Raw genomic sequence first — 25,722 nt, 5'->3', positions numbered from 1 at the left:
GGACAGCAATGACACAAGCCTTCTCCTCCCAAGCTTTGATCTCAGAGAGAGACTCTGGGATTTTCAGACATACACACAATCAGCGCATAGAAGCAGTAGCACAGCAGCATCCTGCTCCAAAACCACAACAGGGAACAAAGGAAAACCCCTAAACCCAAAACCACAGGAGGTCTGCCCTTAGCGATCTACATTTTCTCTCCTCACCTACTCGTCTGGTCATTCTTTCATTCATTTGTTCTTCATCTTCTAGTCTTCTTCTCCCTGGTCAGGGTCATGGTGGGTCCAGATCTTTGGGCGTAAGGCAGGAACGCACCATGTACAGAGCACCAGTCCGTCACAGGGTACCACACCCACCACACCAGGGTTGCCAAACATTTCCATCCATCAATCTTCTTATGTAGTTCTAACTGGTGATGGTCATGGTGGGTCCAGAGCCTACCCAGAATCTTTGGGCATAAGGAAGGAAAACCCCTTGGAGAGAGCACTGCAGCCAGTCCATTGCAGCCTTCCAATTTTCTATATATTTTCTTATATGTTTCCATTTCCCCACATTTCCATGCATCCATCCTCCCCCTTATCCAGTTCCCCCTGTTCAGAGTGGCAGTGGATCCAGAACTTACCCAGAATTGTTGATCATAAGGGAAGAATACCCCTTGGACAGGGCACCAGTCCATCACAGCCTTCCAATTATTTACCTATTTTCTTGGAGGTTTCCATTTTCCCACATTTGCATTGACACTGGATCCAGAACCTACCCATAATCGTTGATCATAAGGGAAGGGCACCAGACAGGGCACCAGTCCATCGCAGCGTTCCTCTACTATTCCAATTTTCGACATATTTACTTCGATGTTTGCATTTCCGCACATTTCCATGCATCCATCCTCCCCCTTATCCAGTTCCCCCTGTTCAGAGTGGCAGTGGATCCAGAACTTACCCAGAATCGTTGATCATAAGGGAAGAATATCCCTTGGACAGGACACCAGTCTATCGCAAGGTACCATATGCACTAATTCACTAACACCAAGGCGAAATTTAGCATAGCCAATTCATCTACCAGGGTACCCAGAGGAAACCCACGTGGACATACAAAGAGAGATCGGAGCGAGGATCAAATCCACACGATCCACCATTCCGCCTGCCTTGCATTTCACATCCTCTAAAAGCTGCCCTTATTATCCCCTTCCTACAATTGCATGACCGTTACACATTCATAGACGTACCCAGAGATTCAGGACGATGATCTCTTGAGTCCATTAACTCCTTTTTACCGAAACCCACACTTCTCCTGATTAAGAGGATTTGGTGGCCTTATCCAGTCGTCCTTGAGTCTTTGAGCAAACCAACATTAAGTCAAGGGCAATCATGCCTAACCGAAGAGGCTCTCGGGTACCATGCTCTGAGGTCTCGCTGTGATTGCTCTGATCTATTTTGCAAGTTAAACAGGAAATATCATTAATGGCACTTTAGTCCCATGCCTTTATTCCTGTACCCTTGAAACTCAAGCAAGCAATTTGGTCTGAATCCTGAGTATCATTAGCTCTCGAGTCATTTCTGAGGAATTGACTTTTTTTTAAACGTAACTTGATGGGAAAAGTTCCAGCGAAAAGAAGCTGAAGGAAACACTGCTGAAACCGAGGTGGTGAGTAACACCTGACAACCTACTACAGAGCGTTCACGTACAATAAACAAGCCCACAGCAGGAGAAGACTGACAGATCTACCAGACTTACAGCACTCAGAAAAAGGAAAACAACAAGCTTTCTTGGAACTGCCCCATTTGTCTTTGAGAAAAGCAAGGCTACGTCAACAAAGACTAAAACAAACACATAAAACAGAACTGCACCGAGGAAATGCAGTTCGGAATGATTTCTGCATGGTACCTCTACCCCAAAACTGAACAAAATGAAAGTCATAAAGAATCACATTTGAAATGTTCAAAGGGACTTACTTGGGACTCTGTTGATGGCTTTGAGAGGTCGCAGTACCCTGACTGTCCTGATGGCTGTGAAATTGATGTTCTGAAGGTCCAGAGAGTATTCCACAACCCTAAAGTAAAAGACAGGATCATGAGACATGATAAAAGACAGGCCATAAATATGCCATGTGAAGAAAGGATAGCTAGATTAGCATTTAGTTGTTAGTGGTGTACCCCAGGGTTCCCTTTTGGGGCCTATACTTTTTTGCTTTTTAAGAGTATAAAGTGTGGAACACACATAAGCCAATTATCTTCCCGGGCCTATGAGTTCATATTAATATCCTATGACTCGTTTTTATGTATATATATATATATCGTACCCCACTTCTTCCAACACAGCTGCATATTTCCATACAGTGCTGCTGCCTATACGCACTTATCCGTTTCCCAGCACTCCTTTGAAGACAACTATAATGCATATATAATCTACAGCTCAGTTAAGTCTAACCACCAGCGGGCTACCAAATATGGTACGAAGCCCCATCCTCTGGAAAAGTGCACTGATAAGGCTAATAACTCAAAGCCAGTGGTTTCGCTCAGCAGGCAGGGAAAAGTGCCAACTTGGGCTCTTTCCGCAGGACCCGGCCACTTCAGGTAAGAGACGGGGCTCAAAGAAATTGATGTCAGTTGGAGCCATAACAAGCCAGATTTCACAGCAATTTCAGGCCCACTCCAGTCATCATTAGACACCATAAGGATCCTGAGAGGAATGCGTGTGGATGTGTGTGTGTGTGTGTGTGCGGTGTGGAGCAGGTAAATTCGCCCTGCAGACGTGGTGTGTAACGAGGGTGGAAAATATGTTAGTCTGCTGCTCTAGACTGCCGTTGGCCTCCTGAGACTGCAGGAACACACTGCATCATTCAAGACCGCCAAGACGGCCTTCTGCCCATTCCTGTGTATTTCTTAGTGCTGTGTGGAGAAAGTAATAAAGAGCATATGCCATGAGTGGCATACCCCAGGGCTCTCCTTCGGGGCCTATACTTTTTTTGTTTTAGAAAGTAATAGATGTGTAATAAATAATATGTTAGTGGTGTATATGACATAATGCTATATTACAGCTATATCGGCATCTATATCAGTTTATGTATTTGAAAAAGAAGTGGACGTGGTGTCCACTGGAAGTGGGCATGGTCCAGAGAGGGTTGGCAAGAAGTGAAATACAAGCAACGATGTTACATAAGCAGTAATACAATTACAAAAATTCCTAATCTGTAACAGGATACAGTATATCATCGCTTCACTTTAAATGGAAGTCAATGTAAAATTAGAGGTTATTTCATGTCATTTAGAACATTTTTATTGGTCAGTTCATCCAGAATTTCAAACCATGGAAAAAAAACGAATAGACAGCAGTCTATTCTCACACCAAAACTTCCATTCCAAGGTCCAAATGAATCCCATTGGATTCATTTAGTGTCCCTAATAAAGCAGGAATATTAATCTGATTTCCTCTCAGAAAACAAGGCCGTGGATTAGAAAGCATTATCCGTGTATTCTGAGCGCAGCCGGTTACACCCCAAGCGAATGCACTGCCAGACACTGTGCCGAGCAGACTGCTGCTGCTTCTAATCTGGGCCTCCTCCGAATGGTGGCATAAATATTTGAGGTGACGCTCAGGCCTGTCTTTGAACTGGGTGGTCTGGAGCTGCTCAGGGATGCGCAGCAAAGCGAAAACCGCTGCTTTCTTCTTGCAGTGTGTTCTCCTGCCGTGTTTATGGAGCTGCTGCAGCTGGGGAAGCTTCAAGCGGAGTTTCTTCCAATCACCGTGTTAAAGGACGGTTTAGGAGCCAATCGTTTTAGGATTACCCAATTATTTTATGATGTGAGACAGATCTATAAAAGGATTCTGACTAGACAGATCTAGACAGATGCTTTTCAATTTGCTTATTTTCCTAGGCAGGGTCACGTTGAGTCCGAAACCAATGCAGAATCATTGGGTGCAGCTCAAGACATGAGAGCTGTGATTGGCAGGCAAGGTTATTCCTACACCATAGTGATTTCTGAATGCTCTCAAAGTTCAGATATTAGTAACTTCTTTGCATTATAATTATTATAATCATTTTGTTGCATTATTTGAGCAGTTGTTTTTGAGAAGTTAAATAAATGCAAATAAATGCTCTATAGAATAAAATAAAATATGTTTATTTGAAATTTGGGGAAAATGATGTCCATGGTTTATGAAATTAATTAGGCAGAGTTCATTTCTATAGCACCTTTCATACACACATAAAGTACACAGTAATTCATAATAATAATAATAATAATAATAACAATAAAGCATTACATATGTAATAACAAATAATAAAAGTAATTAATAATATAATATAATTGTACATAAAGCAGGAATACTCCCAGAGCAGGGTGCCAGTCCATTGCATCATTCCTCAGCTTTATAATAAATAATAATAAAGCACTAAAAAGTTTATAACAATTAATACAATTAATTATATAATACGATTGGGCATCAAGCAGGAATACTCCCAGTGCTGCGATGCCAGTCCATCGCAGCATTTCTCAGTCATAAATAATAATAATAATAATAATAATAATAATAATACAAAAAATATATATAATTATAATTACAAATAATAATAAAGCATTACAAATGTTTATAATAATGAATTAAATTAATAAATTAAAGAATTGATAACTTCAGTAGCCATAACTAAAGAAAACCATACTTCAAAGCAATATCAACCTCAAAGCTGTTAATTAAGCCTTGCTAGCAACATTTTTTTAACCTCCAGGAGTTAATAACTCTCTCTAAGCTGTTCCATGGGGTACCTGTGCTAGCAATTAAAAGAACCCCCCCCACCCCCCCCTCAAGTGAGGAACAGCAACAGAGTTACTGAGTCCAAGGATTTAAGAGAACTACTCTCCATATTGCTTAAACGTGTCTGTAAGTCAGTGTAAAGATTCGTGAACTGGAGTAATGCTCCAGTGATGAACACAGTGATGGAGAACCTCCACCACCTTCTGTAGGAGTGATATTTAGATATGCAGTGTTTTACTGAGCTAATAAACACTTACTACCCAGATACAGAGCGTGGTGCTTAAAAGTGCTTCAATCAGCAAGTCTCTTTTCACCAGATACATTTACAATGCCAATGAAGGTCCACTGTCTTCAGCACAAACACTACTACTGTCTTGGGATGTATGCAAATGAATGTCGAAAAAAAAAAAACGAACACTGAACATAATGAACTCTGCCATGTAAAAAAAATAATACAAAAACTGAAATAAAATAAAGCACACACTGCACGGCTCTGAGATGATAAAAGAAATAATCCTTATTTCAGATGCAAAAAATATAATTTCAATAATACTGCACTTACAGCCTCCGAGGACCAAAGCTTTGGCATTCAAGCACATGCCTGAAATGAATGGGGGTATTACATTAATCTGCTTTCTCTTAAACAAATATCAGTCCTTTACATGAAATTCAATTGAATCTGTAGCAGTTAAGGCAATGCTGCCACTGGCGCCAGTGCCTACTTTCAGTTGGCTAGAGTCCATGCATGTGTGTATGGTGGGGTGAGGGCTGCTGCACTAGTCTATACAGCATTGTGACCAAAGGATTTTTACTAGAAATTGGTTATTCCAACAGCGACACCCACCCTGACCACACCCGAGGGCCAGGAGAGTCACAGGGACCACTGCTGTTCCCCGTTCACTTTGACATTCTTGCACTGGGCAGTGACTGATCAGCCCACAGAAGATTATCCCAAAGGTTTTAAGGGGTCATCTAGATGTTTTTTGGCAAATGTGAGATAATCCAAGTGAGGCCTGCAGGTCTTTCGATGCTCGTGTGGATTGTTTGTCAGTTGGCCAGCCACTCCTAGGAAGGTCTGGCCACATGTGCTGCTATTTTGAGACCTTCTAGCCTGATTCCCATGCATCCAGTAAGTGCCCTTGGTTTGCACCGTCTGTCTAGAGCATAGTTATTAGCCTGGCTGTGGCATAGACCTAGAGTAAAACCGAGGCCTCCTGCATTATTAACAGCTCAACACTTACACCAGGCTACAGCCAATAAATTACGCACTGCAGACAATTACACACTGCAGGCGATTCATCCTGCAACTCAAATGCAAGCGCAAGCACTACTGACAAACTCTGGGAAAACACTACAGAGTGGTGATGATAGGAACAAGTGAGATGGCTTCGGAAGGCTTTGATTCAGTCTGAGGCCTCACGCCTGAATCAGCATGTTTCTGTCATCCAGTATAAGATTCAGTCTGGGATAAACACTCCGTTTAGAATTACTTACATCTCCGCTGCCTCTGGGTACAGTAATAGCAGTTACACAGTGGGGAACTCTTAAGGCTTTCAAGGCATTCAGAGAAGGCCTAGTGATTTCTAGGAATGAAATAAAAAGGTGATATCTATTTAAGAGAATCTTCTTCTCTATAGTATCTAATATTCACAAGAACTGAAGGAATAGTCTGGTCTCATCAAGGTTTGGTTAGAAAGGAAAATTGTCCAATCAGAAACTCTCTAAAGCAATTTATATACTGTAGATCAAACATTCACCTACTCTTAAACTCATGACTAGGTCTGGCTTTCAGTGTAAACAAAGAGAGTCAGTAGTCCAGTCAGACTCAAAACTTTAAGACTCAAGACTCGACAGAGTGGACTGAGATTCGGATTCCCAGAGACTCAAGATTTGACTCGGACACAGCCCCCAAAGACTCACGATCCATCTAGAAACTGAAAAGCTGACTCAGAATTGCAGCCCAGTGACTCAAGATTTGACTCAGACACAGCCCCCAGAGACTCAAATGCTGACTCAGAATTGCAGCCCAGAGACTCAAGAAGATGTGACTCAGACACAGCCCCTGGAGACTCAAATGCTGACTCAGAATTCCAGCCCAGAGACTCAAGATTTGACTCGAACACAGCCCCCAGAGACTCAAAAGCTGACTCAGAATTGCAGCCCAGACTCAAGATTTGACTCAGACACAGCCCCCAGAGACTCAAAAAGCTGACTCAGAATTGCAGCCCAGAGACTCAAGATTTGACTCAGACACAGCCCCCAGAGACTCAAAAAGCTGACTCAGAATTGCAGCCCAGAGTCTCACGATCCAAATAGGATCTCAGAGACACTGGACAGATGCTCAAGGCACCCAAGACACCGAAATGATTCACAGACTCAAACACTCATACCCTGGAGACTTAAAACCCATCAATGAAAGACCAGATTTGAACTCACACCACAGAGATTCAACACTTGACTTAGAATTGTACCTCAGAAACTCTAGACTTCACTCTGTCTCGTACACCAGAGACTCAAAACCCATCTCGAATGTGCACCCCAGACTGGACTCCAACTTAAACCCCTAAGACTCAACACTCAAGACTTATACTTGCACCCCAGAGACTCAAGATTTGAGTCAAGAGCTGATTCACACCCAGAGACTCAGAACCCATCTAAGACTTAAACCCCAGAGACCCCAGATTTGACTCAAGATATGACACCCCAGAGACTCAAAATCTCTGACTCAGCTCAAGACTTGCCTCAGGCCTGCGCCCCAGAGGCTTGAAACCCACCTGGAACTCACCCTCCAGAGACTCCAGACTACTCTCTGATGTGGATAGACTCTTATGATGTGGCTCAAACTCAGACCTCAGAGACTGATCACCTGACTCAGAGTGTCTAGATTGGACACTGGACAGAAGACTTGCACCCCAGAGACTTTTGACTTGACTCAGACTCACACCTCAGACTTGACTCAGACTCCTCAGAGACTCGGAGACATTTAAGAGGAGGCAAAAGTCGTTCCACTTTCATTTTGATAGAAGATTAACAGGAAAATTAGGATTTTAAAAATTGCATAATGCCAAGGACATGAACTTATGAATGTAAGAACTGTTACACAGGCAGATATTTGCATAACTGTAATTCCCAGCACTACATAGCTTACATTCTCTTCTAAAATAAAGCCCGAACCACTCAACAGTAGCCAAGCAAGAGCTATCTTAATGTGTCCATTGTTTTCCAATCTCAGACTGCCGAAGCTGAGGTGGGAAGTGGGAGGCTTAAAAAAAATCCCAGCTCTCAGTCGGCTTGAACGCAGCATACGATTCATTCAGTCCCATGAGTATATGCTATATCCAGAGGATTTCTGACTACAAGCTATGTGCATATGGAGAGGGGCTGAATGTCTGCGTGCATGAGACAGCCGAGTAAAGCTTGTCTGTTTATTATGCTTTTGCTGAGCATATTTAGATGTATGCATAAACACACAAACACACACACACACATACACACACACACAACATCAAGCCTGATATCAATTAAATCCCTCCATCTGTTCCAGCCTTCGCTCTTAGACGCATCCTGCCAGCTCACACAGCAAGGCTCAACATGCCAGTGGAAAACGCTGCTTCAGAGGAGACATATACAACGCCGCCCACCCCCACACACACACATACACACATACACAAACACATACGTACTGTAAATGCACCGATGGACGGGCGAATGCGAAACACATGTGTACATATTACGCACATCAACACACCTTTTCAGCTCTTTAGTGCCTCTTTAATTGAATCACAGGTTTGTGGGTTTAAAGTGTCTTAAAGTGCCTCCCTAGTGCGCTTCTGGATTGTTCCATTAGTAGACACTTCAAGCTGTATCAATCAGCTGGAGTGTTTGCTGGAGTAATTAGCAGCTAGCTTCCAGACAGGCCTTTTTTCCCCCCTTACCTATACACCCCACCGACACTTTGTCACTTTCTGAGCAACGTCAACTGTCACAACCTCCAGACTTCAGCACTTTTCAACCTGATTTCCATCTGCTGCCCAATTTCCACGGATATAGAAACGTGGACGTAGAAAACAGCAGAACATGCATTGGCTTTTTGCTGAGTCAGTGCTTTCTAGGTATTAACTTATAGGAGTTATATATGTCCCCTCTCCTCCTCGTGATGAAAATCGGCACCCCTCCACCGCCCCTTCTCTTCCCGATGCTCCAATTATACTCAACCTCTGCCCCGATCTGGAATGTCTGGCCTCGGGTCCCATCAGCTCAAAGCTCCTCCTCCCAGAACTCCAGCCCAAATTTCTCGAGCTCCTCCTTGCCTCCGTCAGGCGTGACTGTTCTGAATCTCTCAGCTTGTCCAGAAAAACGCATCCTTCAGGGGTGGCAAACTTGTCGCAGACACGTGAACAAGGTAGAGATGGAATTTATAGGACATTACATTATGGAGGAAGGGCTTCAGGCATGTGCCCTCCCCCGGTGCGATTCCGAGCCGCCGCCCACAGGCCCAAATATGGACTTCCGCCTCGTTTGTGTTCATGTGTGAGTCGATTCATGTTCATTTGGTTCATGTGTTACACCTGGGACTGGGGGTACTAACTGATTGGAGCCTTCAGGACGCCCTGTGGTTCCTCTTTGGTCTCAGGTGTGTTTACGTCAGCTCAGGCGATTCACCCTCGTTCAGGAGTAGGTTTTCCCGGTTACTCAGGCTCGCTCGCTTCAGGTCTGCAAACTCAGGTCACCCACCCCCAGCAGGGTGACCCACGCTTGCAGCAGTACGCTGGCGTTTCAGGTTAGGTCGGCCTTGCCATTTGGTCTAGCAGCTGGTTCCCCAGATCTCCTTCACTATGTATTGAGTGCTGCTCTAGTGCCCGCTCAGCTCCCAACTCCTCCAAGTCCCAGGTTTGTTGTGTCAACCAATGCTGAGCACCAAGTTAGAAGTTGGAGTCAAGTGAATCCAGGGACAGTGGGGAAGACTGTATAGGCCCGTAGATGAAAGTTTTAATTTGTTCTGGGATGGAATGGAAAGAGGAAAGTATGGAGATCTGAGGAGATATCATGATCAATGCCTACCACCATGAGGGATTGCTGAACTGACAGAAAGGAGGGAGCGTGATGATGGGTGGAGGAACCCTTCAGCTATTCTCCCTTTCAGTCTGCATACGCTCTCTCTGTGTCTTCTGTAACTCGCCATGTGGATCAGACTGATATGATAGGAGAAGGATTGATTTGCTGTCAGCGTCAGACAGTATATGAAGACTGTATAGAAGGAAGATTAGTCTATAACAGACAGATGAGCAGAGAGAGAGAGAGAGAGAGAGAGAGAGCACAATAGAAAGAAAAACACATCTCTTTTGATAGTTTGATAGTCACTGGAGACTATCAAACCTGTGGAAAATAAGCTGTGCAATGGACAGCGGAGGTCATGTCCGAGTTAGGTCTACGCCATTGTTATAATTCCACAGAGTTGGGAAGGTAAGGGTAAGATAAGGTGCTCTAAGTCAATGCCAATGCCTCTGAAGGAACATCATTAGACATTAGACTAAACACGCTTGGAGAGGAAAACACTAACTGCCAACTGTGCCAGCCAACAGATGCCCGTGTCGGCTACCATCACACAAATGGATTGGTAGGGTCATAATTGGCCCTCCAACTCACCCATCCAGAGAGCAAAGCTGGTCTTGGACTCACTGACCATCACTGGAGATTCCTCAACAGTAGACCCAACACAGACTTGTATATACTTATTCACATCTTCTAAGGTGATGTATTGTAATGAGCAGATATGGACAAAAGTATTGGGACGCTTGCTCCTTCATAGTTTTTTCATAGTTAAAAAGAGTTGATCCTGTTTTTTTGGAATAACTGTCTCTACCATCCAGGGAAGAAGGCTTTCTACTAGATTTTGGAGGAGGATTTGACTGCATTCAGTGACAAGAGCACTAGTGAGGTCAGGATGTTGGATGATCTCCACCCTACCTCATGAGCCCCAACTCCCCAGAAGTACTGAATGGGCCACCATCATCCATCATTCCAGAGAGCACAGTTCTTCCACTGGTCCACAGCTCAAGGCTTCTGGCTATCTGCTCCAGAGACTCCTATTAGTACTTCTCTACAGGGACTAGACATTATATATGTGTCAGCAATTAAAGTAGGGGTGTCCACAAACATTTGGACATATAATGGCTTTCTGTCCTGTTTTGCCAGCCTGGTTCTACCTTCAGCTTCCTTTAGCTATGGCCTCTTTTGCATGCCATTGCTGTAGGCATTGCCCAAGACATTTCAATGGGTGCACACTCATTCCACTGGTCCACATGTTCCTCCTCCACCCCATCTACAGTTCCAGTCTCGACTCCATCTACTCGCTGCACTGTTCCTCAATCAAAATAAATGCTGACCTCAGTTAATGAGATCAGCACATCTCCTTCTGCCTTTCCAGCAAATTCTCCTGACAGCATACTTAGATCGATGGATGACAGCACATTGCTGTTGGCCTGGCATGTCCATCACTCATGCTTACCAAATCATACTGGCCAAGGAATTACTTCTCCATTTGCACGAGGTCCCCTGTCAAGATGACTGGTGTTCTTACCTGTCCATAATGCTATTCAATTATGTGCTATTCAGTGGCATTTTAGGGTTGATAAAGTTGAGAACAGTAAATCGATTTGTGTTTTGATACATTTCTACTGCAACACTTTCCAAAGAAGTGTTAACACTTGCAAATTAGAAATTGGACCCCATTCTTAAAGAAAATTACACAAATATTAAATGAAAAAAGCTTATTTCACTCAGTTGGTTCAGTTGATATGATTCTACTATTGATCTAAAGAATGTGACCCTATTTGTTTTTGAAAAGAAATGAGTTGGAATGCAGTCACGGTTTTAATGAAATTCAGCTGGAAGGTTTGTACAGATTTTTTAAAAATATGGTCAATTTGGACAGAATGTAGAACGTTAGACAGAAATATCAGGTTTGGACAAAATTGCACAGTTTTAATAGGATTTAGCTGGAAGGTTTGGACCTTTTTTAAATATGGTCAATATGGACAGAATGTAGTTGGGTTTAGACAGAAATATCAGGTTTAGAATAACAGAATTACGTGGTTTGGACAGAATGTAATCAAGTTTAGATAGAACTGTGTTGAAATATGTCAGGGTTTAGTCAGATTTTTGATGAAATGTGGTACATTTTGTTGGGTTTACACAGACATATTAAGTAGTTGGGTTTGGTTAATTAATCAAAGGAAACAATGCTGTCCTTTTTCCCATTCACCTGGGATTCATCCAGTTGAAAAAAATCATTCTCATCACTTCAAAAAGCATGTAGACTTTTCTCACATTCTAGAGGACTCTAGGAACTCTGGGTGAGGTGAAGATTGTACCAAATTGAAAAGTGTGGAGAACAAAATGAAACTCATCATGATCCAAAGCATTTCACCTCATGAGTGGAACAGGCTCATGTGTCTTTATTGATGATGTGACTGCTGACAGTAGTAGAACAAATTCTGAGGTGAACAGAAGCATCTCACTCAATCAATCAACTATCAAATGTGCTTCACTTTTGCAGAAGGGCGATGAACCGCAGTGTAAAACCAATATATATATATAAGGCCGAGACCAAGTCATTCACCTGACCTGAACTGCACATGTGAACCATGTATTTATTACTTACTGAAGACAGGGCTGAAGATTTTGAAAAAAAAGGATTTGCTGATGTCTGTGGTCTAAGCTTGAACATTTCTAGAATTTGTTATAAGTTGGAGTTTCTGGACTTTAGTTTATTTCTGCTTCAGTGTTTCAGTGTTTTAGTGTTTATTCTAAATAATGAAGCATAACTTATAAACAACATTCACAAAACCAAAGCATGAAAATGGAGCTGATGATGGATGTTTTTAATCATACAATGTACATTTTATAAACACTGTCAGTTGTGGGAAATATAAGGACAGATTTTTTTATTTTACAGTGGGTTTTGTGCAGAATTTTGTGCAGAATGGTTTTGGGTTTGGATAGAATTGTCAGGTTTGGACAGAATTCTGTTGGAATGTCAGGTTTGGATAGACTTTTTTTTGGAATGTCAGGTTTGGACAGAATTTTTTTGGAATGTCAGGTTTGGACAGAATTTTTTTGGAATGTCAGGTTTGGACAGAATTTTTTTGGAATGTCATGTTTGGACAGAATTTTGTTGGAATGTCAGGTTTGGACAGAATTCTGTTGGAATGTCAGGTTTGGACAGAATTCTGTTGGAATGTCAGGTTTGGACAGAATTGTCTGGTTTGTGTTGGAATGTAGTCTGAATATATTTCTATTTGGGCAGAATTTTGTTGAAATGTGTTCAGGTTTGGGCAGAATGTTTTCGGGCTACACTCAGGTTTGACAGTATGTTGTTTGGCTATTGTTAGTTTCAGCTATGTTTGGACCAAATACTCCAAATAGAATTTAGTCAATTTTGCCATTTTTAGTGACTTTAGTTGGGTTCCAGTATGAATTTCAGAACCTCTGTCTGGTTCACCCAAAATACAACAAAACACTCTACAATCCAAGCTCAGTCTTAAACTTAAACTCATGGTTTCATCACAACTCCAGTGAAGTACTGAGCCAAAATGATAAATGTCCGCTGTCCATTTATTTAAAGACTGGACTGTGAGTATGCATACCCCCAAGTGTGTGTGTGTGTGTGTGTCCAACCTCACTTTGATTCATGGCAGAAAAGTTAAAGGATTTAGACACTCTTGTCTAGTTGGGATTTCTGTGCGAATTTTCAACTGAGCTGTCATACATGACATTTGATCAAAAGGAGAGAGGAGTATAGTTTGAGAGCGAGTGTGTGTGTGTGTGTGTGTGTGTGTGTGTGCGCGCGCATGTGTGTGAGGCTGATAGTCCTGCTGTCAGTGTGAAGAGGCTCATGCATACATAACGACCTTCAGACGGCACCGAGAGGTCAGAAACAAAGACAGCTGAGGAGAGAAGGTGAACGACGGAGAGACACTCATTCACTACAGAGAGAGAGAGGGAGAGAGAGGGAGAGAGAGGCAGAGCCAAAATAGCAAAAAATGAAGTGTGACTAACACTGCTTTAAATTCAGCCTTGGTTTTAGAGCCATGTCTCTGGACACTTACTTTTACCCAGCACTGGATGCACACACACACACACACACACACACACACACATAGACTCTCACTCCAAGACTTTCCCCTGGGCACTCAAAAAAAGTCTGCTGAGATGTTTCCACCATCTGGCCACTCTGCTGCTGCTGGGTCCAGGGCAATAAAGGTCACAACCCCATCTATGTCCACTAGAGATACAGTAAGTGGACTCGCCATTCTGACAGCTTCTTCATACAGACTCATACACTCACAGTTACAAGAACGTCTACAAGTCTTTCTGGGCTGGAGTCACAATCTTAAAGGGTCTCTAGAATGGTAAACTGTATTTACCTCGGCCATTACCTCAAACTCTGCTGTTTCCTCCCTCAAAAGATCATCCAGCATATGGAAAAATAGGGCGGTATAATGGGCCATATCCAAAACTCCCAAACTGTTACATCACAGTTACATTTCTGCTATATTTATGCCACTAACACTTCCATGAACCCAGCACACTAGCAAAAAAAATCTAAGCTGAACACAACAGCTGCTTTAGAAGTGTACGGAATACAGATGTGGGGCTAAAAAAGGCTAAAAGCTACTGCTAGCCGAACAGGTGTAGCACTGTGTGCTAAAGAGGCAGAATGGAGAAAGCTCCATGGTGGGTAGCTGTGCAAAGGCCTGGGGAACGTGACGAGGGAAAGCCAGTGAAGCCAGACGGTATCCATGCTAGGCTAAAAGTTACCACTACGATTTGTTAAACTAGCCATCAAAGCACTATGGCAGCTGAATATTTAGAGTACCCTAAAAAAGGGAAGCAACAATATCTGGTTTTATTAATGCTTTAATCAATGCTTTGGCTGATTATGTGGTATTCAGACTGGGCTACGGCATTAACATTGTCAGGCTCAGGATGGGTTTGGACTCAAAACTTGGTGAGGTTCAGGTTAGCTTCAGATGTAAAATGTGATGTGGTTTAGGCTAGGTTCGTACTCAAGCATTGCTGTGGTTTAGGTCAGGTTGGGACTCAAAATTTGGTTTGGTTCAGGCTTAGTTCATCCATGTCGTTTCAGGTTGGAGTTAAAAATTTGGTGTGGTTTATGTCAAGTTGGACCTCAAAATGTGATGTGGTTCAGGGCAGCTTCAGACTGAAAACCTGGTGTGGTTTAGGCCAGGTTCAGACTCAAAATTGTTCAGATTTCGACCAGATTTCGACCCAAAACTTGGTAAAGTTCAGGCCAGGTCAGGACTAAACACTAAAGGGGGTTCAGACCAGGTTCAGATGAAAAACCTGTTCTGGTTCAGGTCAGGTTGACTTACAATTTGCTATACTTCAGACTACGTTGGTTCTCAAAGCCTGCTGTGGTTCAGGCCAGATTTGGGCTAAAAAATTGGTAAGGTTTAGGTTAGCTTTGGAGGTCAAATGTGATGTGGTTCAGGCTAAAAAAGGCAGTTTTATGTGGTTTAGGCCAGGTTCAGACTCAAAATTGTTACGATTTAGACCAGATTTCGACCCAACACTTGGTGAAGTTCAGGCCAGGTTTGGACTTAACACTAAAGGGGGTTCAGACCAGGTTCAGATGAAAAACCTTCTGCAGTTCAGGCCAGGTTTGGACCCAAAACTTTGTAAGGGGTTAGGCCAGGTTTGGACTCAGAATTGTTCAGATTTAGACTAGATTTCAACCCAAAACTTGGTGAAGTTCAGGCCAGGTTTGGACTTAACACTAAAGGGGGTTCAGACCAGGTTCAGATTCAGATCAAAAACCTGCTGTGGTTCAGGCCAGGTCTAGACTCAAAACTTTGTGAGGGGTTAGGCCAGGTTTGGACTCAAAACTAAGTGGTTGGTGTTGCGCAACAGATAACACCACTACCTGCCAGTAAGCTACCACACCTTGTAGGAGACTGGGGTTCGATTCCCAGTCTGGGTGGCTATGCTGCGCTACACCAATAAGAGTCCTTGGGCCAGACTCCTAACACAACATTGGCCCACCTCTGTAATACCAGTAACCTTGTAAGTCGCTAAAATGTAAATGTAGGTGAGGTTCAGGTTCTCAAGATCAGAGCAGGTTCGGGGCTGAAAACTTGGTTTGAGCTTGTACAGAAAGTTCATGGGCTGTATTTGGGTCTGATTAACGCTCTACAAATGATGATCCAATTAGGTTTCTCAGCAGATTGCTTCCAAATTCACAAACCTGGATAATGGTACCTTAACATAAAGTAAAAAAATAATAGATGTCCTCAAAGTTTTCCCAAAGTAATCCCAAAACCCACAAAGTTTCTTCATGTTTGGACTTGTAGAACTCTCTGGAGTTTCTTCAAGGCAGTTGTGTGTAATTAAACCTTTGGGGTTGATTTTCTAGAGTGAAAATGAACATCTGGCACAGATGAGAACTTCTGCCATTAATGGCCTGCAGCCTGGTTAGCGGGGACTGCTCGGTGAAGTTTATGTCAATACTGCTGAATATACAGCGAAAGCTGCTGTGTATGTCAGATAGGGGATATGGCTGCAGTCCAGGATTAGAGAGGGTGTTCTTGCTCCATTATGTCCCTGTAGCTTCAGCGCTGTTCATTTGAATCTGCTTCTATCACCCCCAGTCCAGCACAGCATTCTGGGAACCCTACCAAGAGCAACTGTGAACCATCGCCCCTCACACAGCCTGCTGCTGACACACCGCAACAAAAAAAACACATGCTTGATGGAAGTCACACTCTGATCCAGCTGTCATAACATCTGGAGACACTGCAGTCTCACTCTGACAGCTGCAAAAAAAAAAAAAAGGAAATTTGATTGGTTCCTGGTGCTAAAACTCTGAGGAACTTGGTGTGTGAGTGGCAGAACTATAATTCATAATATTACTCATCTTGTTTGTCTCTGCTGCTCAAATATTGCGTTATCCTTTCATATTCAGCTTTCTTTACTCTCTCACAGGTAAGAGAGTCTTTTTAAAACCCATGATGGAACTGTGAAAGGTCAGGAAACTGAAAGTACCAGATTTTCATGAGAATTTTAAATAAAATTGACAACACAGTAACGTAAGCTGGGTTTAGAAAGCTAGATACTATTTTTAATGATTTAATGTTTTTAAGTTTAAATGTGTGAAGTTTAAAATTTGAAAATTTGTATTTAAACAAGCTTTGTCTTAAATGATACTATTACATTAGCATTTTCTCATCTATCTCTGAAACAGAGTAATTTTTATTTTCTTTCAGACACTTTCTGGAAATTTGAGGAAAAAGAAACTTTCTAAGAAAACTAGATGTCCCCAAAGTTAGACGGGCAGTTTATAGTACACTATGCACAAATAATCCCGAAACCCACAAAATAGGTAGAACACTTTGATGTTTCTTCAAGGCAGTTGTAAGTAACTAAACCTTTGGGGTTGATTTTGCTAGAAATTAGACTGCTAGAAATATTTGTTTTTAGAAATTTCCAGCAAATTTAGAAATTTTGCTAGAAAAACAAAGTTTGAAATTTGCGAAAAATATATTTTTATTTAAACAAGCTTTGTCTTAAATTATACTATTACATTGTCACTTTTCTCATTAATCTCTGAAACAGCGTAATTTCTATTTTCTTTCAGACACTTTCTGGAAATTTGAGGAAAAATAAACTTTCTAAAAAAACTAGATGTCCCCAAATTTAGATGGGCAGTTTATAGCACACTATGCACAAATAATCCCAAAACCCACAAAGTAGGTAGAACACTTTGATGTTTCTCCAAGGTGTAAAGTACGTAACTAAACCTCTGCTAGAAATTAGACTGCTAGAAATTTTTATTTTTAGAAATTTATAGCAAATTTAGAAATTTTGCTAGAAAAACAAAGTTTGAAATTTGAGAGAAATACATTTTTATTTAAACAAGCTCGGTCTTAAATGATACTTTTACAGCAGCATTCTTCTCATTCATCTCTGAAATCTCTGAGTAATTTCCAAAAATCTTCGATGCTTCTCAATAACAATAGCCTAATTGTTCAACATCCTGTCATCTTACTGTCTGCGTTCAGCCTGCACTCACCCTGCCATTACAATAAAGAAGTCCAGCCTGTTCCAGGTGTCACCAAGGTAACAGCGCCGGCCAAAGATCCCGAGAGCAACCATCTTCACGACCATCTCCACAGCAAAGAAGATGTAAATCATCGCATCGAATGCCTGAGAGAGGGAGAGAGAGAGAGATTATCTCAAAGGGTTTTCAAAGCGTTTCCATCCATTTCAATTTAATCAGTGTTTCATCATTTGTTTAAGTGTTTTGAGTAATGAGGTTTTGCGAGTGCACTTCATACACAAGACATTACAGTGCCACGAGGTTATTCATTTTGATGGAAAATGCGTGTGTTTTTAGAAAATGTAAAATAAAAGTAATTACAAAGTAATTAAAAGTATAAAAGTTAAAGTATAATACCTGTAATAACCAATCATCAATGGCTGGAAATGAATAGGAGTTAACCCCTAAATGCAGCAAGTCTTATTACACACTAAGGTGAATTACTCAGTAACTACAGGGACTTCTGAACAAACTGGTGGGGCTGTTCTCTGGTAATAGAAGTTTGTAATAACACGGGCTCTAGGCTTTTTAAGGGGTTAAAGGAATTTGGAACGAACAGATCTTTATTCACATAATGATGAACAGAATAGTAATTTTATAAGAGGATAAGAAATAATATCAACATGCAATAAATGGTTGTTTCAATGGTGATTATGGTTATTTTGTATGATAATAATCAATGTGTCCAGCTAGTAATTCAAATGCATTGAAAAATAAAAACTGAAATAAATGAGTTACACTCTGAAAATAAGCTGCTTCAAATGTTTTATTGAGTCATGCAGTTTCATAAAGAAACGTATTTGTGATAAAGATCTGTTTGAGTGTCAAGAAACCTTTAAAACTCTAAAGAACCTCTGCTTGAAAGTTCCTTAGACCTTTAAACTCTCTTCACACTGACACTTCTCTATTACAAACATGCTTATTTGCGCAATTCCACTGACACACTACCTCGGTTCATAAAGAACCATGTTGTAATAGAGATGAGTGTGAATGTGAAACAACTGCCTCCCCAGGGCAATCCCGAACCGCCGCCCACAGGCCCAAACAAGGACATCCGCCTTAGTTTTGTCATGTTCGTGTTCATATGTATTTGGTTCAGTTGAGTCGGTTCATGTTCATTTACATTTATGTGTGTTTGGTTCAGTTCATTCGTGTTCACGTGTGTTTGGGTTCTGTTGTAATCGTTCATTGTTTGGTTCATGTGTTTCACCTGTGACTGGGGGTACTTAAGGAGCCTCAACCCCATGGTTCAACGCCGAGAATCGTATCGTTTGGAAACTTGAGGTCGCCCGAGAGGTTCCCCGTACGACTAGAGGTGTGTTAAGGCCAGCTTCGGCTTGGTATCTGCATTCAGGAGCAGGTAACCCTGCTAACCACGTTGTCAGCGAGGCTCGCTCGCTCACTGTCAAGATTCACTGGCTACCCACGCCTCAGCTCGACGACCCTCGCTCACGTCAGAACGCTGCGGTTCCAGGTTTGATCGGCCTGTTTTTGCTTAGTGGCTGGTCCCCCAGTTCTCCCCCCTTTTGTCGTTATAGCGCCGTTCCAGCATACTTTGTGTTAACCCCTGTTTAGCCCAGGCTTTGCATGCAGTATTTCTTTCGGGTCCCCTTTTGGTTTTTCCCCCAGCACTAGCCGTTCACACCAACTCAGCTCCCAGTCCCAGGTTCGTTTGGTTTCGCCCTCTTGTTTGTCACGTTTGTGTTGTGTTTACATTTGTACCCCATAGTTGCTGCATCTTTTGCCTCGTTTTGCCCTTTTATGTATCCTTGGCTTTTGTTAATAAACAGCTTGCTTTGACTTCATCTCTGCAAGTGTTAATCCCTCTGTGTCAGGCCTAGCACGCCATGACAGAAACCTTCAAAAGTCTAAAGAACCTTCACCTGATTTCGAAGTTCTTTAGACCTCGGAAGCTCCCTTCACACTTAAACCTCTCCAAAACAAACAACCTCAGTTCCATAAAGAACCACATTTGTAATGGACCCATATGTGGTCATTTTATGGCATCACTCAAAGAGCCACCTTTATATTTAAGAGTGTATAAGTCAAAACATTTATAACAACCAATGACCGAGCAGCTGCTGTAAAAGTCTGCTCCCTCCATCAGTCTTCTTTTCCAGGGCGGATATAATTCCCTCAGTAAATATGAGGGAGGGGGAATAATAATAATAATAATAAAAATCATCATTTGAAATGTAATCACAGTCCAGCTTACATCAAAACATGCGTCTAATCAAACACTCAATTAAAGACTGCAGAGGGATCAAGAAGTCTCCGCCTTGACACGTGCTGTTTTGTAAAAGGGATTATTTGTTCTTTCTGAAATGACTGGGGTTTGTTCTTGTTCCACTTATGCTCTCCATGGATCTGTGTTTATGTGTGTGTGTGAGGCAGCAAATTGTATTGATTGAATCCTAATGAAATTCAGACGTGACTGTAATGTACCTCCTACATCAGCGTGAGGATGTGTGTTTAACTTTCCATTATTATTTATAGGATTTTTTATTGCTACAGCTGTCAGTCTGTAAAATTCAGACCACCCCCCACCCCCCACTCCCACCCCCAACCTCCACCATTCCCGCCCCCCAGCCCCTTCGGCATTGACTAATTAAAAACTAGCTACTGCTAATAGCTTGAGAGGGGGTAATCAACAGACTAAGCGACATGCCATTTCTCTATGAACAGCATTGATAGCTTATTAGTGAGAATTAGCTGGAGCGATTAGACGAGCGTTAGGGCCCAGTGGTCAAAACAATAACATGAATAGAAAAGGAAGGGAAGTGACTGCCATTTGACATCCATTGTAAGTGAGTTTTGAGTGAGTAGGGGGTAGATCGTAGACAATGCAGATGTGATGAAAACATACATCTGCCACAAAATACTTCCACTGGAATATTGGTTTGTTTGTATATGGTCACTGTCCACTTTATTAGAAACCTCGCTTGGTTATGTCGCTTGCTTTGGCTAGGCCAGACACAGAGGGATAAACACTCGCAGAGATGGGTCCAATGCAAGTAGTTTATTATCAAAACTCAAATAAGCAGCAGGACATAAAGCCTACAGGGCATAAAGGTGAACACAATGCAAACTTGACAAACCAGAGGGCGAAAACAAACACACCTGGGACTGGGAGTTTAGCTGAGGGACCAGCTACTAGGCAAGAACGGCTAAGCTGACCCAACCTGGAACTGCTGTGTAAGCGTGGGTCGCCTAGCTGGAACGAAAGTCGTGGGTATACCGTGGGTGAAAGCGAGCAAGCCTCACCTCGCTATGTCCTTGAATGGCCGGGTGGCGAGCAGAAGCTGGTCTTAACACACCGTGAGCAGTAACGGGAACCTCTCTGGCTACCTCAAGGTTCCAAGCATGCAATTCTTCTCGAACTAAGCGCTGAGGCTGCTTAAGAACCTGAACATGATCAACACAAAACGAGACACTCTGAATCAAACATGGACGAGGAGGAAGTCCTTATTTGGGCCTGTGGGCGGGGCTCGGAATCGCCCCTCCCCCCCAGGTTCTTCTCACTGGTAGAAGATGTTTTGATAGATGAAATAAAAGGTCATTCTGGGTCAAAGTCATTCCAAGACTTTTCTTTCAGGATTATTATTTTTTGCCTTTTTGATAACCTACAGCTCTGCAGCCATCCGAACACTGCAGAAATCCAAACATCTCCCTTCCTCAGCCCTTTGGAGGAATCACTGCTATATCACCTGAAGCAGAAGGACACAAGCTAGCCCTGGCACTCTGCCAAATCCCTACAAGGACAGCTACGGCCCTCTGCCTCGAAAACAAAGAGAGGAAAGAATACATGCGGATTAGCCAAAGAGGTTACTGACATGGGATCATTCCTGCCCAGGTTTCAGGAGGAGAGGTGGCTTAGCAGAGCCGTGCTTCCATGTGGACTGATAGACTGATAGACATCGGTATCCTGAGGTTTAGCAGTGGAGACGTAGCTCCAGATACCGCACGGAGGACATGAAAGGGAGGATACCCTGAGGAGGTGTTGTGGTGAATGAGGAGGGATAAGTGAATGCTTTACTGTTATTTTCTGTGGGGAAAAGTACGGGAACTCGTACTGGTAACGTCTTCATTATTGGGGACACTGAGCATGAAGGAAAAGTCTTACTGTTTCAATTCATTAACAGTTTGAATGTCCTCACATTGATGCAAAATTTGTAGTCTCCAAAATCCACCCCCCCCCCCCCCAGTGGCATAACAATGAAATGTCCCCACACTGATGAAAACAATGTTACAACACCCACAAAATTTATGAAAATTTGAATTGCCCAGAAATTGGTGGACAATTGTAAATGTCCACCCAAAGACAGAACATTCCAATCTTTCACAAAGTGGCGGAAAGGTCCCAATGTTAACAACCTGAAGTCAATTTACAAATTGACACAAATTCACAGTGAAGAGACATTCCAAATGTCCTCATAACGATGGAAAGTCATAAATGTCCCCACAATGTTTTAAGTTAGAAGTGTCCTCATCATGATGGAAAGTTATAAATGTCCCCACAGTGATTTAAGTTAGAAGTGTCCTCACCATGATGGAAAATTATAAATGTCCCCACAATGTTTTAAGTTAGAAGTGTCCTCACCATGATGGAAAGTTATAAATGTCCCCACAGTGATTTAAGTTAGAAGTGTCCTCACCATGATGGAAAATTATAAATGTCCCCACAATGATTTAAGTTAGCAATGTCTTCAACATGATGGAAAGTTATACATGTCCCCACAAGGATTTAAGTTAGACACGTCCTCACCATGAAGGAAAGTTCTAAATGTCCCCACAAAGATTTAAGTTAGACATGTCCTCACCATGATGGAAAGTTGTAAATGTCTCCACAAAGTTTTTACTTAGAAATGTCCTCACCATGATGGAAAGTTATAAATGTCCCCACAGTGATTTAAGTTAGAAATGTCCTCACCATGATGGAAAGTTATAAATGTCCCCACAGTGATTTAAGTTAGAAATTTCCTCACCATGATGGAAAGTTATACATGTCCCCACAAGGATTTAAGTTAGACACGTCCTCACCATGAAGGAAAGTTCTAAATGTCCCCACAAAGATTTAAGTTAGACATGTCCTCACCATGATGGAAAGTTATAAATGTCCCCACAGTGATTTAAGTTAGAAATGTCCTCACCATGATGGAAAGTTATAAATGTTCCCACAGTGATTTAAGTTATAAATGTCCTCACCATGATGGAAAGTTATAAATGTCCCCACAATGATTTAAGTTAGAAATGTCCTTACCATGATGGAAAGTTATAAATGTCCCCACAATGATTTAAGTTAGAAATGTCCTCACCATGATGGAAAGTTAGAAATGTCCCCACAAGGATTTAAATTAGAAATGTCCTCACCATGATGGAAAGTTCTGTTTTTAGGATGATTAGGAAATTACAAATGTCCTCTCAAATAAATGAATGATCAAATGTCCTAACAATGATCAAAAGTCCACAAAATGCCCCCTTCAATGAAGTGCATTTCCAAATGTCCTCACAGGGATGGAAAATTACAGATGTCCTTACAAGGATGTAAAAATTACAGATGTCCTCACAATGGTCTTTTTATAATCTATTATTACTCTGTTTTTACATGTGAGTGTGTCCTCAAGGACAAGTATTCACAGAGAACACCAGCCCTTTATTAATAAGCCTGCATTCTACACTGAGAGAAATGTCCTCGCAATACTTCAGTGAGCTGTTTAGTGAAGACACTTGAAGCAGGAGAGGAAGAGGAAGCAAGAGAGAAGTGTGGGTTTTCTTACCTGTAGGATCTGGCAGCGCTGTGAGGAGCAGTCGATGTTCTCGCAGGGTTGGTACATCCCCAGCGTCACACAGTTCAGCAGAATCACCATCATACTCACCCGCTCGAACCACGTGCAGCTTACAGTTAAGGCCAACTCAGTTCCATTCAGTTCAGTTTCAATCAACTCATGACTTAACACCATTCGCTTTCAAGAGAATGCAGGATATGTTTATATGTCATCCAGTATGTACTGGTGCAAAGTATACTGGTAAATTATGCATTATATACTGGTGCAGTGTGTAGTATATTTATACCAGTACAGTATACAGTTTGCTGTATATATACTGGTACTGGTACTGGCATATACTGCTGCAGTATACCATATGTAGTAAATACTGATGCAATATGCAGAATTTGGAGTATACTGGTCCAGTATACAGTATAGAGTATATACTGGTGCAATATGCATCATTTGGAGTATACTGGTCCAGTATACAGTATAGAGTATATACTGGTGCAATATGCAGAATTTGGAGTATACTGATCCAGTATACAGTATAAGGTGTATACTGGTGCAGTATGCAGAATTTGAAGTATACTGGTCCAGTATACAGTATAGAGTATATACTGGTGCAGTATGCAGAATTTGGAGTATACTGGTCCAGTATACAGTATAAGGTGTATACTGGTGCAATATGCAGAATTTGGAGTATACTGGTCTAGTATACAGTATGAGGTGTATACTGGTGCAGTATGCAGAATTTGGAATATACTGGTCCAGTATACAGTATAAGGTGTATATTGGTGCAGTATGCAGAATTTGGAGTATACTGGTCCAGTATACAGTATAGAGTATATACTGATGCAATATGCAGAATTTGGAGTATACTGGTCCAGTATACAGTATGAGGTGTATACTGGTGCAGTATGCAGAATTTGGAGTATACTGGTCCAGTATACAGTATAGAGTATATACTGGTGCAGTATGCAGAATTTGGAGTATACTAGTCCAGTATACAGTATAGAGTATATACTGGTGCAATATGCAGAATTTGGAGTATACTGGTCCAGTATACAGTATAGAGTATATACTGGTGCAGTATGCAGAATTTGGAGTATACTGGTCCAGTATACAGTATAGAATATATACTGGTGCAATATGCAGAATTTGGAGTATACCTGTCCAGTATACAGTATGAGGTGTATACTGGTGCAATATGCATAATTTGGAGTACACTGGTCCAGTATACAGTATGAGGTGTATACTGGTGCAATATGCATAATTTGGAGTACACTGGTCCAGTATACAGTATGAGGTGTATACTGGTGCAGTGGTCTAGTGTGTTAAGGCTGCCTAAAAATGTCTCTGAATTTTTAAATCTCTCTTAAAGTTAAAGGAAATAGGTGCATCCTTGATTCACTGAAATTAGAGGACATGTAGAGCTACAGACAGATATTTAATGACACTCATGGTTCTATCCAAGTCCATGGAAAATGAAAAGGCATGAATATAAGAAGCCAACACAGAGATCCTTTCAGAAGATGTCATACATGTCACTATGTCTATAACTAACAGGAGATCACATAGCTCTGCGAGGTGACAGTTGATGTAGTGAGTGCAGGGAAATCAAAGAGGAAATGAGAGAAAACGGGGAACACTGCAGTGCTGTAAAATCCAGCACATCCCCAACTTTAACACAGAAACCAGAGCACAATCAAACCCTCTTTTAAAATGAGACAATGGAAGACGAACATGACAGGAACGAGTGAGGAACTTACCAAAGAGAGAGGTGGAGAGAGGGAGAGAGAGAAAAAGTGACAAAGGAGAGGGTAACGAGAGAGAAAGAATTGTAGAAAGACACTGAGAGAGAGAGAGAGAGAGAGAGAGAGAGAGAGAAGACTGTGAGAGACATGGACAAAGAAAGAGAAAGAGGAGAGAGATAGAGAAAGAAAAAGAGGGGAGGGGTAGGAACGAGAGAGAGACAGAGAGAGATAGAGAGAGGGGGGGAGAGAGAGAGGGGGAGAGAAATAAAAGAGTGTGAGAGAAAGTGACAAAGGAGAGAGTAATAAGAGAGAAAGAATAGTAGAGAGACA

At 41.9% G+C, this 25,722-nt stretch overlaps 1 protein-coding gene across 1 annotated transcript in view; it reads right to left on the bottom strand.

Moving 5' to 3' along the window:
* Nucleotides 1-23,760, bottom strand: part of cacna1ib (calcium voltage-gated channel subunit alpha1 Ib) — a 144,601-nt gene extending 120,841 nt beyond the window's left edge. Inside the window, exons 1-3 of the mRNA XM_072683504.1 lie at nucleotides 23,648-23,760; nucleotides 17,844-17,977; nucleotides 1,951-2,048 (exon numbers count right to left, since the gene is read on the bottom strand). Of these exons, the coding sequence (XP_072539605.1) occupies nucleotides 1,951-2,048; nucleotides 17,844-17,977; nucleotides 23,648-23,740 (325 nt within the window). The 5' untranslated portion in view covers nucleotides 23,741-23,760. The remainder of the gene's footprint in view (nucleotides 1-1,950; nucleotides 2,049-17,843; nucleotides 17,978-23,647) is intronic.
* Between the last annotated feature and the right edge of the window lie 1,962 nt (nucleotides 23,761-25,722).

This window comes from Salminus brasiliensis, chromosome 7 (assembly GCF_030463535.1).
Source record: "Salminus brasiliensis chromosome 7, fSalBra1.hap2, whole genome shotgun sequence".
NCBI lineage: Eukaryota > Metazoa > Chordata > Actinopteri > Characiformes > Bryconidae > Salminus > Salminus brasiliensis.
The sequence above is the reverse complement of the archived record's forward strand: the minus strand, read 5'-3'. Positions and strand labels throughout refer to the sequence as shown.